The sequence below is a fragment of the Leptosomus discolor genome, chromosome 14 (genome assembly GCF_034619465.1).
Source record: "Leptosomus discolor isolate bLepDis1 chromosome 14, bLepDis1.hap2, whole genome shotgun sequence".
In the NCBI taxonomy this organism is placed as follows: Eukaryota; Metazoa; Chordata; class Aves; order Leptosomiformes; family Leptosomidae; genus Leptosomus; species Leptosomus discolor.
Window position 1 is genome coordinate 8,619,918 of NC_141404.1, and position 15,233 is coordinate 8,635,150.

The 15,233-nt window shown below is 45.4% G+C and overlaps 1 protein-coding gene across 2 annotated transcripts; it reads right to left on the reverse strand.

The window, feature by feature from the left end:
* Nucleotides 1–791: 791 nt before the first annotated feature.
* DAGLB (diacylglycerol lipase beta) lies at nt 792–14,173 on the reverse strand. Of its 2 annotated transcripts, XM_086473370.1 has the most exons (15): nt 14,079–14,173; nt 13,365–13,516; nt 11,102–11,276; nt 10,186–10,447; nt 8,950–9,075; nt 7,865–7,992; nt 6,744–6,870; nt 6,295–6,378; nt 5,788–5,865; nt 5,310–5,390; nt 5,087–5,214; nt 4,528–4,596; nt 4,369–4,441; nt 3,077–3,330; nt 792–1,536 (listed from the first exon to the last, which is right to left on the reverse strand). In XM_086473370.1, the coding sequence occupies exons 1-15, from the start codon at nt 14,171–14,173 to the stop codon at nt 1,344–1,346; spliced, it is 2,025 nt and encodes a 674-aa protein (XP_086329496.1). In that variant the 3' UTR covers nt 792–1,343. The 2 variants fall into 2 exon arrangements, with proteins under 2 accessions (XP_086329496.1, XP_086329497.1); XM_086473371.1 differs by lacking the exon at nt 5,310–5,390.
* Between the last annotated feature and the right edge of the window lie 1,060 nt (nt 14,174–15,233).

The window sequence follows — 15,233 nt, forward strand, 5'->3', positions numbered from 1 at the left end:
GTAAGGGTTTGTAAAACAAGGGCTCTGGGGGCAGTGGTGTTTGTTCTTAAGTAAGTGCCTCAGATTTTAACCTTTCACAGCTCCGGCCATGCTCTATGCTTGTAGCCCCCCAGCTCCAGGACAGCAGCCCCCAGCCCCTCTCCCCAGGGGCAGGTCTTACTCCACGGGAGGCAGGGGGTGACACTGCAGTGTGCTGGAAGCAGCACCACTACCACCACCTGTGCAAGGCCCTGGCTGCTGGCACTGCCGAACCTGGCTGCACCCCAGCTGGCTCCGAACAGCTACCAACGAGGGGCTCATCTCACACCCAGCACCCCAGAACAGAAGACCACTGGTTTCTAGAGGGCATTTTATTTTGTCTCCATATTAAGTATCAGAGCAACAACATCCACACAGTTATTCTCAACCACATATTACTTCTACTTATTAAAAAAATTTTATATAAGAAATGCTGCTGAGCCTTAAAAAAAAAAAATTAAAATAGTTGCACACTAGAAATGAGGAATCCACTTTTTTAAAATCAGTACAACAGGTTATACATTTCTTAGCAGAATGAGCTTGATGCTCTCTGGAGCAGAGCTGGAGATAAAGATGATACCAGGCCATGAACAATCTTTTTTTTTTTTTACTGCTCATTAAATAGTTACAATATTAGTTTAGCTTAAAAAATCACTAAAAGTAGTCATGTGGACCAACAAATACAAAAGACAGGTAGATTAAAGAATATTGCACATGTGTATCCAAGCAGCATTTAACCACACCACCCCCGCCCCCCCCCCCCCCCGGGATACGACCCCGAGTTGTAAGAAAACCAGTGCAACCCATCAGCACTGCCACCTGCAGCCCAGCTTGGGCACCCTGCCCCCACCCTCCTACCCAGCAGAACTGCTGCTCCTTTCACACAACACCCTCCAGGCTGCAAAGGGTGGTCAAGGGGCGCTAAAACAACAGCTTGAGGTGACTGGAGCAAACTGCATTTATTTTTTAAAGTCTGACAGGACCCTGCTCCAACACGTAGGCTGAGCTGTCCTCACGCAGACCTGCACTCTGGTCAGCTATTCCGCTGCCACCTCGGCTCTCCTGCACCAGCGGACACAGGCTCAGAGAGACCATGTCACACTTCTCCCTTTTGTAAATCTCAACCTTCAGCACAAATGCAGAATCTGCGCTTCAACCAGTGTACTGTTACTTGAGGTCACTGCAGAAGCAAGGGCCTCAGGACCCTTGTTTATTTTATGCAATGTGAGAAAAGTACTGAAATCCACTTGGGTATGAAAGTGGAATGTGTCCTCCACACTTGAAACCTGCACTATAAAACCTCCCACCTCACCTTTGAGCTATCGTTACACCACATTGGTGTTACATTCTTGTGTTTGACAAGAAAGACATGATCCATGTTCCTGAGACAAACTATTCAGAGCTTTGAGCACAACATCGGGCATGTGGTCTGTTATCATCTTGGGACTTATTAAAATGCTGCTGAAGACTGCTTCGTTTGACCATCTTGCTGTGTATTTAATATCTGAAGAGCACAACCTGGGGGAAAAAAAAAAAAAAGAAAAAAAAAAAGAAGAAACCACAAATACAACAGCTCAGACTGTTCAACTCGATGCCAAGCCTGGAACAGACAGTCTGGAGACTTCTGACCTTGCTCAGGAAGGAACTGGAACCTTCTCACAGCAGGAAGGTGGGCTCCCAAAGAGCTCCAGTCCTGACCCCCAGCACCAGCTGGGAATGCTGCCATTCACTGTCCCTGAAGGCAGAACCATGCCACATCGTACTGTGCCTTAACGGCAAAAGAAGCCATCAAATAACGCTGCTCAACGCAACACAGGACAGCGTGTGAGCAAAGTGGGATGCGGGGACAAGCCCTGCACATTCACGTGGCTCGTGTCAAATTTAGGGAGTAAGGGGTAGCAGTAGGAGACTCGACTCTAGATTTAATGCTGCGCATAGGATGTATTTAGGGTTTTATTGTACAGAACAGTACATGACGGCAGCTCTTGTGTGCTAGTCCAGTTAAGAAAAACACCATGATTAACTGCTGTGCTGTGGAGTAAATGAAAGAAAAGAAACGAACTCATAAAGTAGAAGAGCAGTCATTGAGAAAGTCTGCCAGGTCACAGGTTTAAAGTATCTAACTTGTAGAACCAGTATTAAAAGAATTAAACATTAAAGATGTGAAGCTTAAATAAAATACTAATTACTGAACAGGAGGAAAAAAGTGGCCTTCTTATCCAGCCCTTTTCTTTCCTCTTCTATAAGATACAGATATTTTTTTTCTTCTGTGAGATAGTCTTGTGCAAGTTACAGATGCTCATATTTCCTCTTGTGCAAGTTACAGATGCTCTTATTTCCGTTTCAGAATGAAACGAGGATATAGAGTACTGTCTAGCTTGTGGGCTGTTTCACATTGTTTTGTCTAAAAAACCCAACATCAACAAAACACAAACAAACAAACAAACAAGCCCCTAAACACAACGCTGCCCCAACAAACCCACAATCCTCACCCTTCCAGCAGTTTCAGCTTTTCTGTTGTCTTTGTCTCACCTTCCTGCATCCACAAAAAAAAAAAAGCAGCACAGGACAGGAAAAAAGAAGCTGCATGGGCACACGCACCAGTTACTGGGGCAAGTGGACCTCTCCAGTCTGGCTGGGCTGGTATTACAGGCAGCATTTTGCCTCTTTCCCATCACCAAGATTCACTGCTGGGTAACCAGCTATTCTGCTACCAGGACACAGGACTGTAAGACGTGCAGCCTCGGGCAGGGACTGCAGCTGGCCAAAGCTGAACTTGACAGTCTGACTGTTCAACACCATCCCTTGAGCACATGCAACGTATGGGCAGAACAAGGCCCACGGGCATAACGAGAAACAGTTTCCAGGGCTTGAAGTGAAACAGAAAGCAGCAGGGAGGCACAGAATAAAACCAGAAAGGCTGGCTAACGCAATAACCGAAGGCGGGGACTGGAGATGCAGATGAGGCGCAGAGCTGGAACCATGTACTTTGAAAGTGAGAAGCAGCTTTAAGTAGATTTTAGGAAAACGCAACAGTGGTATCCATCAGTCTACCTACCTCCTAGAGCTGGATTCTTCTACAATATGGATAATCTTTCCAGGAAGATACAGATGAGGATACTGAGGTGGCGAATTTAAGTGCGATTCATCCTCCAGGGCGTTGTAGGAAGGTGACCGATGGACCATTAAACTCTCCTCAGCTAGAAGTGGCTGGGTGAGGGCATCCTGGTTTCTGCCATCCAGCTCAGTGGGGAAGTTATCTGGATCTCCCCCAAATACTTCGTACCAACACCCACGCAGCAAAATCTGGTACTGAATTCAGAAAGAAAACAGTCAAATTGAGGTTTGGCATCTCTTCCAAGTAACTTATTCAACACACAACTGTGTGCTTGCACGCTGTCATCTGGAACTACAATTAAAAAGTATTACAAGATTTTTAAAAAGATTAAAAATGACTATGCACATGCTCCCCAAACTTTTTGCTTGATAAAATCTCCTTACAGAGTTTTCCAGGCAGTAACATCTGTTTCACGCTATCTAACCCAAGCCACTAGTAACACTACAGAAAACATTACAATCTTTACCAGCTGAATTACTCTGTGTGGATTCTGCTCTGCAGGTTTCAGTTTTCTTGTACCTGTAACTTGTGCCTGTCTGTTATCTTATTCTGTATTTACGACATCACATGACTCCTCATCCTGGGACTACATGGAAACCTTGGGGGTACAGCAGATTTAACTTTACATGTTCAGAAATGGCAGTTTTGAATCTTTAAGCCACTCCTCTATACCTCCAGTATCATCTTGCCTGACACCACACTGTTCCAGCACTTTCAAAACTGTGTTTCTCATCAACAGGAAAAAGAAGAGGCAACCAATTAACACCATAGCAGAGAAATAACTTGCTTTCCAAATGAATTCTGAAGGTAAAATTTAAGTAAACCCACTAATTTGTTTGCTTAGTGATACAAAATGGTTATTAAAGTAAGCAATCTTACTGATTTTTCATAATTTTAGCCGTTCTGTTTTTCAGTTTTGCGGTTTTGTTTGTTTGTTTGTTCCCCCCCCCTTTTTTTTTTTAATAGTTCCCCTTTGCCAGCCAAACTAGCAAACAGATAATTTCAGGTCTTGGATGTTGTGCACAGGTATCTTCCAGGTCTTGCTGAATCACAGGGCAAGAGACTAACACAAATGCCACCGAATTAAAACCAAACATTTTTGTTCCAAAACACAACTGTAACTCTCATCACTGAGATCAACAATACACACACCAAGTGTCACTTCATCAAAGCTGGGGCTTAAGCCAAGTAATAATTCCACTGACTTTCAAACAGGAACTGCATTTAGTTACCTTAGGTCTGTTGCAGTTTGCAACAATTCTCACTATTCTCCTCTTTAAATCCTCCATGTTGGGCATACTTAACCTGTTTAAATACACATAGAACAAAGTGAAGAAAAGCCTCCTCTAACACATCCCTGGAAGAACAATTTTTAAATATTTCCATCTTACCTTGCAACAAGGTCCTTTCCAACAATGACTGAAACAATGAAGTGCTTAGTGTAATCTGCAAGTGATTTGCTTAAAAAAAAAAAAAAAGACACGCACTTTAGATACACGGAAGAGACAGGCACACTTTAGTTTTATGATCATAAGTATCATTCAATAAAAATAAAAATATGTGGCAACAGCAGCAGCGTTTGCAGTCAGTTCCTCGGTAGGTTTCAGACCTACTTGCTGCAGATGAGAGAGTAAACTTCAATGCTGATTATAACGGTACGTGTAGATGTCAAACAGGCCAAGCCAGACTAGTCAGGTGAGCATTTTATTTCTGAGACATTTATTTTAAACTAGTTACACCACCTGACAGAATTCACTAGACGTATTTCACTCTGTAATATTCCCCTAGAACACGACTGTAACTCAAGATGGAGCAAACCTAGTGCTAGTGGAGAACATACAAACACACTCTGAACACAGTCAAGCCCAGAGGGATCATCCAACGTATTTGTCAGCTACTTTGAAGGTTTTTATATCTTGGACACAGAAACAAATAACAGAAGTCTCTTACCTTAACAGTCCTCCTGGAGGAGAAAAGGCATAACATCTTAACGTGGGGAAAGAATTCCTGAGCATGATTGCCAATATAGAAGCAGTTCCACCACCCAAACTGTGACCAACTATCACAAGTTTATACTCCTACAGACAGAAGGAGAAGACTGAAACATAGACGGACACAGAAAAAGCTTTGTGTAATTTTTATGGCAAACTGGATTATTTGGAAGGTAACTTACTGGAGCAATTGTGAAAGCCTGGTTTAAAATTCCATCATTTATTAGCTTTCGATAGATGTAATTTGCAGCTTGAGTTATTCCCTACAAGACAGCATCTGAAGTTAGAAGAGAAGGGTATATCTAATCTGACGTGTGATACACGTATACTTTAAATACCAACACCATCACAGAACTTTCTTGTCGCAAAGCTGGTCTTCTCTTTCAACATGCTCCTGACAGAAGTCTAGTTATAACCCAGTGGTCTTGTACATAACAGTTAAAAAGTGCCTGGACTATCTAATAAGGTCACAGAGTCTGACCAGAGGATTTCTACCTTGTGGTTCCAGAGGCAGTATTTGATGCAACAACCAAGACACTGAAATAGTTCGTGCAATCCACCTCACAAGGAGCAAACTCTTCTGTTCAACTAAAGGATCCCAGGTGTTCACAGCTTTCCTACTGCCAAGAGGATTTATGAACAGCTACAGACTGCACACACCTTATGCACAAAGCCATTCTCTAGAACATCCTCCAGGGTCAGGTCTTCACAATCTGCTGACAGATCAGTGAGAATGTCCTGCAAACAAGACAGCTTTTGTCAGAGCTCTCTGCAGGGCTGCACACCTCACGAGTCACCCCCTGCTACTCAACACATTGTCACCACGACATCATCACCCGACTTCCAAGTCTGTAAGCAACGAAACACAACGCGCCATAAACCGCCACCCGAACAAACCCACACAGCGATGGCAGCTGTGACGTCAGCAACTATTTCCCAGCTGCAGACACAGACATCACGAATGCACCTCCACTGCCCGCCCTCCACGCTCTCTTCCAGGGGCACAGGGAATGTTCCTATCCAAGGGCAGGAGGGCTTACAACTGCAGCCTGGAAGACTCGTACCTGGGAGCGAGCTGTTTTCATGTGTGCCAGTGTAACACCATTTCCTCTAGAGCTTAGAGCTCACCCATTTCTAGAAAGCTAATACATATATATCAGATGATACCTCAAAAGACAAGGTTCCTCTCACTGCAACCACAATAGCTTCTTTTTTGTGGTCCAAAGCAACAAAAAATGGAATCTCATAGATCTGGAGGGGAAAAATGTAATCAGTAAAGACACCAACTTAAAAGAGTAAGCATGTGTTCTCACCTTCTGAAAGCTCTCTTACTGAGCTCTCTTTATTGTATTATGGAAAGAAGCTGAATTATTTTCTTATCAAGTTATTTAAGTGTCTTTATTGCAATACTGAGACAGATTTATGTCAACGGTTTTGTGGCTGTTCCTTTAGATTAGGAAGAAAAAAAATCAGAACTGAATGTTTCAGGGCCTGTTTTCATTTGGCTTTGCATCTCACAGGTTATAAATGCTGAAGGCGAAGCAGAAACCTTACCCCTTGCTTTCACTGAATTAATCACTAAGTTTTTTTGCTGAATGCCTGTCCGGATTGTTTACCTTGTTATGAAAACTGATATGAATGAAGTCTCTGTACTGCAGTCCTGTTATTTTTAGGATGGATCCAAAGTGAAAGTTATGACGATCACTGCCAGTTATATCAGAATCTGTTGGTCTATTTCCGCAACTAACAAACACAGAAGAGAGAAACTTTCATGTTCAAATTTTTTTTAGGTTTCCTTTCAAGGAATCAAACTCAGTTACATTTGCAGATTTCTGCCAGTAATCAAATGCTCTTTTTTCCTTTTTTAAAATTTTTTTTTTCCTTTTTTTCACTAGAACCAGTAGTCTGACACAAGATGTTACCTCTGCCTACAAACCTGGTTTTGCCCGAGCAGCACGCCACCCATTTTCAGTTCAAGGACTGTCAAATACACCATTGCTACGGGACTATCAGCAGAGCAAACAATGCAATAAGAAAAGAATTCTTACAACTACAGGCCAATGACAAAATACAAACAAGCAACAAGGAAATTTCAAAACAAAGGCTTATTTAGCCATTATGTGATTTTTTTTTTCCAAAGGTATTTATATTTCAGTAGGTTAAATCATTTCATGTTACTGATTAAGAAAATCATGGTTGCAGTCACCAATGTCAGTGGTCACTTAAACAGACAGTAATCCCACACAGCATTAGGCATACTTAAAAAAATGTTTACAGTCAGTATTGAAGTAAAGGGACGAAAGGGAATAAAATGGAGGCTGGAGGAACAGGAAACTTTTGCCAATTCCTTTAAGACAGGGAAAACTGTTGATACACTTTCATTTCTCTACACACATGTGTGCCAAAAGGCAGCTCTAAAAAGCCTCATTTTAAAACATGTTTGATTTAATTCCAATTCTTCCTTTGTCATCTTGCTAAATTGACTTTATCTATCTCAATCACAAACTTCTCTTAAGAAACAAAAGCTAATCAGTTTCTGAGGGTGGAAAGATGTTGGAATTCTGTTTACACTTGAGGTTGTAATTTGTGAAAGATAACTCTACCAGTCAAGCTCAGGTACTCCCAAGAGTGCTGTAATTTAATGCAACAAAAATATTGCTATTGAAACTATTTTATTCTGCTAAGGCTAGTTAAATAAAAGGAAGATATGTGTTTTTAAGCTCTCGATCGAACGTACCAGTCACCATTGAGCTTACAGAGTGCAGTAAATGGGTTGGTGTATATGTAGTAGGGCCAGCCATAAGCAGCTGCAGCAAACAGCATATAGTGAGCAGCATTCTCCAGTTCGGTATCCAAATCATCTGTCTGAAAGGACAGAGGGAAAGAAAAGGAGGAAGAGAGAAGAAAGGTGTGTCAGGCAGCCCCACAAGAAAACCTGAACATAGACTAGTGAAAAATCAAGGCGTGGTGAAACACGCACTATCCAAAAGGAAAACCTCAAGGTCTAGGAGGAACCAAAACCAGCCACTCATATTCCAGGAAAAAAGATCCACGTTTATGTACCTGGCTACACGGCTCAAGAATCTTGACATGCTCTCAGTAAATTTGTTTCTTCCGATACTTATACGCCGAAAGCTTGATACTGAAAACAGCATTCACTCAAACTATGTTACTTAAGGATGTCAACAGAATGGCTAAAGAGTCTGTAGATCTCTCTGGTAAGGACTTTTAAAGCACAACCCCATCATATTGGCTGGATTCAAAAGGAATTTGATAGAAGCTGGTTGAAGTAGAATTATATACTTCCATGAAACATAACCCAAAAGAAGGTAAAATAATTTACAAAGGCATTTTACCATAGAAGACTAGCAAAATTCAATTAGCAAACTGTAACCTGGTTTTGCTTCTTACCTTGTCTGGATATCTGCAGTAGACATAATTTAAACAGAGTGCAATACTTAAAGACCAGCTTTTCAGTTCTAGGCAAATAGTACTAAATATTAATTTTCTCTCTGTTCCCTTTCTCTCCCACCTCTTCAACAATGATCAAATGTCCTACAGGGTTCCTTTTTGTACTTAGTTCCCCGTGCATATCTAAGTTCTACTTATGCAAAAGCAGAGAAATTATTTGACTGCAAACTCATCAAGATGTTTTCACTGCATGTATTCATAATTTAAATTGTTGTGATTTTTTATAGCAGTGTTTAATCTTGTTAAAAAAACAAAACCAAAAAAACCCTTGCACAAAGAACTGCATTTCAATTTCATCCGGCACCATCTCCTACAGTAATTGCACCAGAGGCTGCAACAACCCTATCTTACCACGAGAGATGATGGAGAATGACACAGGACTTCTTCAGGCTCTTTTGGGCAACTTTCCATTTTATCTTGCTCTTGATGAAGCAGAGTCAAACCAGCTGCTATGTCACTTGGCACCAGATCGGTGTCCTGTACAAAGAAACGAGCGAGTGCTTAAAACCATCCTACACCTCAACACGGCAAAATGATCCCATGAGAAACTGCACACAGAATTATCTTTTTTCCGTTTACACAAACACAGGTAACTCGGAGACCATGTGCACTGGGGAACCAGGTCACAGCAGCATCTAACTCCACCCCTTCTGTACATACTGAACATTTTCTTCAGAGTGATGAAAATTCTACACATGAATTTCATCACTTAACAACATACCCGACAGAGGCCCAGCTCCGCCATATACCAAATAATGACTTAGAAATTACTCATCGCTGTTCTGCGCCTCTATGTGAAAAGTCCTCCATACTGAGAGCAACTCAGAAGGCTTTTGCACAGAAAGCTGAAGGGTTTTCATTCCACTCTCTGGGGCAGTCATCTCTCTGTGTGACTTGCACCCTTTGCCCCAACCCACTGAGTAAGCTGTAGCAACACATCAGCACGCCCAAGTACCGCTTCATAAACAAGAACTACTAGGCTTGAAATCATGAGCAGATTTCAAAGTCAACATTGAACTATGACTGCCCAAGCAGTAGGTGACAAAAATTTGAGCTACATCAACGCTCTGCAGGCTCCAATTTCGCAGACGCTGTTTCCAAAAAGCAACTTCCTGCATGTGCACACTCTAGTCTGGTACGTGCTCAGAAGCGGCTCTGAGCAGGAAGACTGCCTAACACACTGTGGGGCTCATGGTTTTTAACAGCCAGAAAGCAGTCTGGTTTTTTCCTATGGGTACAGCTCCTTACTCAGGGTCAGTAGGAAAAATGCCTGGATCTTCGCATATTGAGGAAAAGAAACGCACCCTGGTTCTCCTGAATAGGGACTCACCTAAGCAGAAAGAATACTGTTTTCTCACAGCCCTTCACACTTGTGAAGGGAGAGAAATCTTTGTTAAAGGGAGGGAAACACCAGTGTGGAATACCTTGTATGAGAATCACCTTTAATTTTGAAACTGGCACATTCAAAACCTGATTTCAAGGCACAGGGTAGCAGGGACCTCTGGCTGAACAAAGGCACACGTGGGCTGCAATGTTTGCAAATTCAGAGTTAGTCAAAACAGAACACAAAAAAGCTTTCCATCTTACTGCAAAGTAGGTGCGGAAAAGCTCTGCGATACTCGTAAAAGCCACTCGATGATCATCGTCTTGCACAATACAACAACACAGTAACCTGATTCTTTTTTCCCAGACTCTGGTGGCAGTGTTCTTCACATTATACAGCAACTGCCCTGACTGACTGCTTTCCAGGTTCCGGTTTACACTATCGGTGAGGTAAAATGTCTTTTTCCCCCCAAGTGGATCAAAGACGATTAGAACTCCAATGATGGTAAAGATGATGATAACCCAGCTGCAAAACAGAAGGAAGTGGGATAAAAAGACCGTGAAACCAGATACTTCTAACAAGTACACAAGAAACGATAAATATAGATCCTGACAGACAGAAAACAAAGTTAGGTATGAAATATACTGTAAGAGCACTGTATGAACACCATCTGTTACTGTCTTAAGGGTTATCAGGCTTTCAGTCTAGTAGGCACAAGAACAAGGCCATCAGCTCATTTCACACAGGGCACGAAACTCAGAATCACAGCCCTGTCCTTAGGAAACAGCAACCCAGAGGTACAAAGGCTCCATTTTTCACCACAAGTTAAGCGATCTAGTTATTACCCTCTTCACATTTATCCAGTTTTCTACATTCCCATCTATTCTTCTTACCCTTTCTGATCTTCACCTCCTTTCCTTCACTCTAACATGTGCTCTCTCAAAGGCAAGTAGCTCAAGCTTGTTTAGGGAAGGATACCAACTCATTCTAGCTGTCTAGATGTAAAAATTCTTCTTTCACAATGAAAACCCTTCTAGGAGAAACCACAGTAATTTATAAGAAATATCAAAGTCTCCAGCTGCTGGAAAGCCTTCAATAAACACATACAAAAACCACGTAAGCAGTACTTTCCATTTCATGTATACTATCAAGCTTAGATTTGGGGGGAGGCACCTTTACCTCGCAATAACTGTCACAATGATGACATTTATCACAGTCTTCTCACAGCGCACGCTGCTGTCTGACACCCATACAGCTCCTACAACAGCCCAGATGAATTCAGGCAAATAGAGAAGTAGGCGAGTGTAAAGTAGCTTGGGAAGTGATTTTCTTGGGCCTGGATTAGAAATTGTTCCTGAAATTACAAGAAGAATTTAACTGTTTACCAATGCATCTTCAGCACATAAAATCCTACCTGGATATATGAACTTTCTGAGCTTTACAGGAAGGGAGAAACATAACTGAAACTATAAAGTATTTTCATACTAATGGAAAGCTACCACTGAAGTTGAGAAAAGATAAACAAGAATGGGTTTATAGCCACGATTCTTAGAATCTACTGCACCAATACCCAAAATCAGTTTCCAGTCAGAGACAGCTCCGCAGTGAACTTGAGGCAGCAGTGCTGTGCCCAGCACGCAAAGCGTTGACTCACCTACAGATCCTTATGGCTTTTGGTGCCTGCTTTTATTATTAGTCTATTTAGTTTTTAGCTGGCCGAGTATTTCATTTTTAGATGCTACTTTGCTGGGCTACATCGAAGTTCTGTATACTGAGTCACCAAACAATAAATTCATTCACATTTTTATTTAGGAGAACAAAAGTAGGACCATTACTAGGACAAATACTTCTTAGACTATTTTCTGTATTGTCAGCTTACTAATAACCTCTTCCTTTTAGCACTCTTGGGCAATAAAAAGGCAGTAATTTTTGGCCAGCTCAGCTCGTTAAACCAGTTTGTTCATCGCAGGATAATGAGGTGGTGGGGTGTGCGTGCTCATGTGTAGGCAGGATAGTTTGTGAAGGCTTAAAACACCGCAGAACAAACAGCCCTTTGGAAACTACGTTCCAATTGTGAAGCTGCGGTTCACATCCAGGGACCAAGCGGTTTAAAAAGCCCTCGAGCCAGTGATCGCTTACTGCCTGGGCTGCGGTCTGTACTGTGGCAGCACGGCTGCTTGCAGACACCATCAGATGGAATTGCGGCTCCTGAAAGGACCTTCTGTCCTTCCCCAGCACCACAACCCAGTGTACAAGTTCTCCAGTCAGGTTCACCGCTGGCATCACTAATGCCCACGTCAGTACAGCACAAGGGGTGGTGCAAACCCACATGTTATAAGGATGCTCCCAAACCCACACGTTATAACCACAGTCCAAGACATCTCACCATTCATTTTCTTGGAAATTCAGCCTCAGAATTCTTCCATTTCTTAGTTACAATGGCCTGGTAGCTGTACTCTCGTACCAAACAAGACTCTTTTCTCCCTGCTATTTACAGTTACAACTCTCACCCCCTCAACTTTGATGTAAATAGTGTAACTTGGCTAATCTTCCTTTCCCTCCTCTGGAAACTGCAGGAAAACCAGTGGTTAGATGCAAGGACAGGATTATCATCCACATCTCTGCTCTGTCATAGTTTCTCTTCATGTACTCTTGCTTCTTTCCACTTAAATAATTTAAATACCCTCTTATTTACAGTGTTGTGAGAACCAATATAGCAGAAATGTGGGGTCTCATCTATCACTCCAGAGGCCACACACATATTTCAAATTAATCTTCCCAGCATTACTTCAGTAACAAGGTGCCTCACCAGGAAAAAAAGCTTTCCTAGCATTTTTTAACCCAAAATGAACCATTTCTACAAATGACTAGAAGTTGCATTGGAGTTCTTACTTCTGTTTAGCCATTCACTGTAAGCCTAGTTCTATTTAACAGTACTTACAGTGTTAGTTAGTTTTTACTGGCATTTACATGGATCTCTTCCCTATATGTGGTTATTCCCAAGCAACCCAGTTGCAGCTAATGAACTTCCACAAGGCATGACTAAATCTGCCTATGCAAAGCAAAGCTAACGTGACACTTCAGATGAGAGACTGATTTTGGATAAATTCCCCTGAACTCCTGTCAGAGAGGCTGAGAAGTGTTCCATTCGAGGTCATGTATTAACGGTGAATGCAGAGGGAGTTTTCAAGACGCTCTGATGACAATGACCATACCACCACCAGCTGCACCAAGCTATGGTGCCCATTCGTTTGAGTCCAGACTAACAGAGGTAACACTATTAAAGCAAATACATTAATGCTGACAGACAGCTTCTCAAGTTTGACTACCATTAAAGCACTTGAATTTTTTTTTGCATTTTTTTAAAAAATGGCAACTCCAGATTAAAAAACCCCCGTATATTACAATCCTACTAGATACATACCAGATACGAACTATTTACCTTGCATACTGATGTACACAAGAGCAGATAACGCACATATTATGGAAGCCAGGAGAATGAGAAGGACGAGCAGGTAGCTGTGCAGCAATCCTCCCCCGGGACAGTTGAACTGCCCCTTGTGAACCGTGTAGAGAACGAGGATCCCAACCCACCTGCGGGAGAGCGAGACCACCGCAGCTGCAGCCGGGGGGGGGGCAGAGCGACCACCCGGCAGACAGCCCTCACCCCAACGAGCGCGCCGCGCAGCGGCTAACACACAGGGGGCTGTGACGCAAGGCGTTTGTGGGGATGACGCGACTGCACGACCGCTCCGCGCTAAGCCCGACAGAGCGGTTCGCAGGCCGAGCGCAGAACCCCCTCCCGGTGCCACTCGTTTCCGCGCTCCCCGCAGAACCCGGGCTGCCCCACGCGCGGGAATCCCCGCGGCAGCTCCCCAGGCAGGGACAGCGCGTCAGCGAACAGAGGACAGCGCAGCAGTCACACCGCGCTACGAGATTACGTAAACCCAGGGGCTCTCTACCACGAACCCGCCGCTTTCCTCGCCCCTGACGCAACGCCCCGGGTGAAGGGGGGACGCTGCACCCCCGGCCCGGGGACCGCCGCCGGCCAGCGGCAGCCGCGCCGGGAAGCCGCCCCCGAGGCGAGGCGACGCGCGCCTGCCCGAGGGGCGGGCTGGGCTGCCCCGGCCCCGCGGGGGTCCCGGCCCCGCCTTACCACACCAGCCTGACGAAGAGCTCGAAGGCCCCCGGGAGGACGAAGTCGTCGCTGCCGATGGCCCAGCGCCTGCCGAACACCACCAGCCCCGGCATCCTGCGGGCCGCGCCGTCGCTCCGTCACGGGCGCCCCCGCCCCTGCGGCCTGCGCCGCCGTCCCGTTGCCCGCAAGGCCCGCCCGCTCCCGCAGGCCGCCCCGCCCGCCCCGGGGCAGGCGCTACGTCACGGGGACGCGGCGTCATGACGCGGCGCCGCAAATTGCCCTGCGGACACCGCCCCCCTTCCTCCCCCCGGTTTGGGCCAAGCCGCGCACGCGCCCTGGATGGCGCCGGCCTTCCCGCCGCCCCGCGCGCAGACGGCTGGGCGAGGCGGCGCTCTGCGCTCAGGCGCCTGCGCGGCGGCCGCACGGCGCGGGAAGCCCGCCCTGCCCGGGTTTCAGGCGCATGCGCAGAGCGCCCTGGAGGGCAGCGGCAGGGCTGGGCGGCCCCGCCCGGGGCGGCCGTGAGGAGAGGACGGTGGGCGCAAGCGGGGCCCGGGCGCAAAGAACGAGCCCCGTGCGGAGCACCTGCTGTCCCGGCACCCGTCCGTCCCGGTGCTGGCACACCCGAGGACGGCGCCTCGGCCAGCACGGGTCACGGGCGGGCACCGGAAAACCGGCGGAAACGCGTAACCGCTGCATCAAGAGAGGTCGGGACACGGACGGGTGTCCTGCGGCGGGGCGGCGTCGGCTACGGCAGCCCTGCCCCTTCGGCCCCGTGCGCCTGCCGCCCCGCCCCGAGCCCGCCGGCTGAATTACAGGGCAAAGCCAACAGCAGGGAAGCAAATAACGGGCCCGGTTCCGAGACGTTCGTTCTCCCTCTCGCTAACAGGCACAAAGCTCGCGTAGCCCTAGGGCTGCACCCAGAACTGTGCTCCCGTACGGGGACAGACCGGGGTTTCAAGCACCTCTGAACAGCACCGGGACACGAGGTGCAGTGTCTGAGCTACTGGAGACTGCAGCACCTCAGCGTACACGCGCTGCAAACAAAAAACACTATTCACAGCAGGTGTTAAGGATGATGACCATCACTAACTAGGGGGATAACAATGGTAAACTGAGTTAGAGAAGATAAATGATTTCTTGGAAGATAAAAACATACACAAGCACTAAACCCTC

Coding starts and splice junctions, on each gene's coding strand:
- DAGLB (XM_086473370.1), bottom strand. CDS start 14,173: ATGCCGGGGCTGGTGGTGTTCGGCAGGCGCTGGGCCATCGGCAGCGAC. Junction 5,866..6,294: donor GAGGAACCTTGTCTTTTGAG/GTATCATCTGAT, acceptor TCTTGTTTGCAG/GACATTCTCACTGATCTGTC. Junction 1,537..3,076: donor GAAGAATCCAGCTCTAGGAG/GTAGGTAGACTG, acceptor TTTTTCCCCCAG/GTTGTGCTCTTCAGATATTA.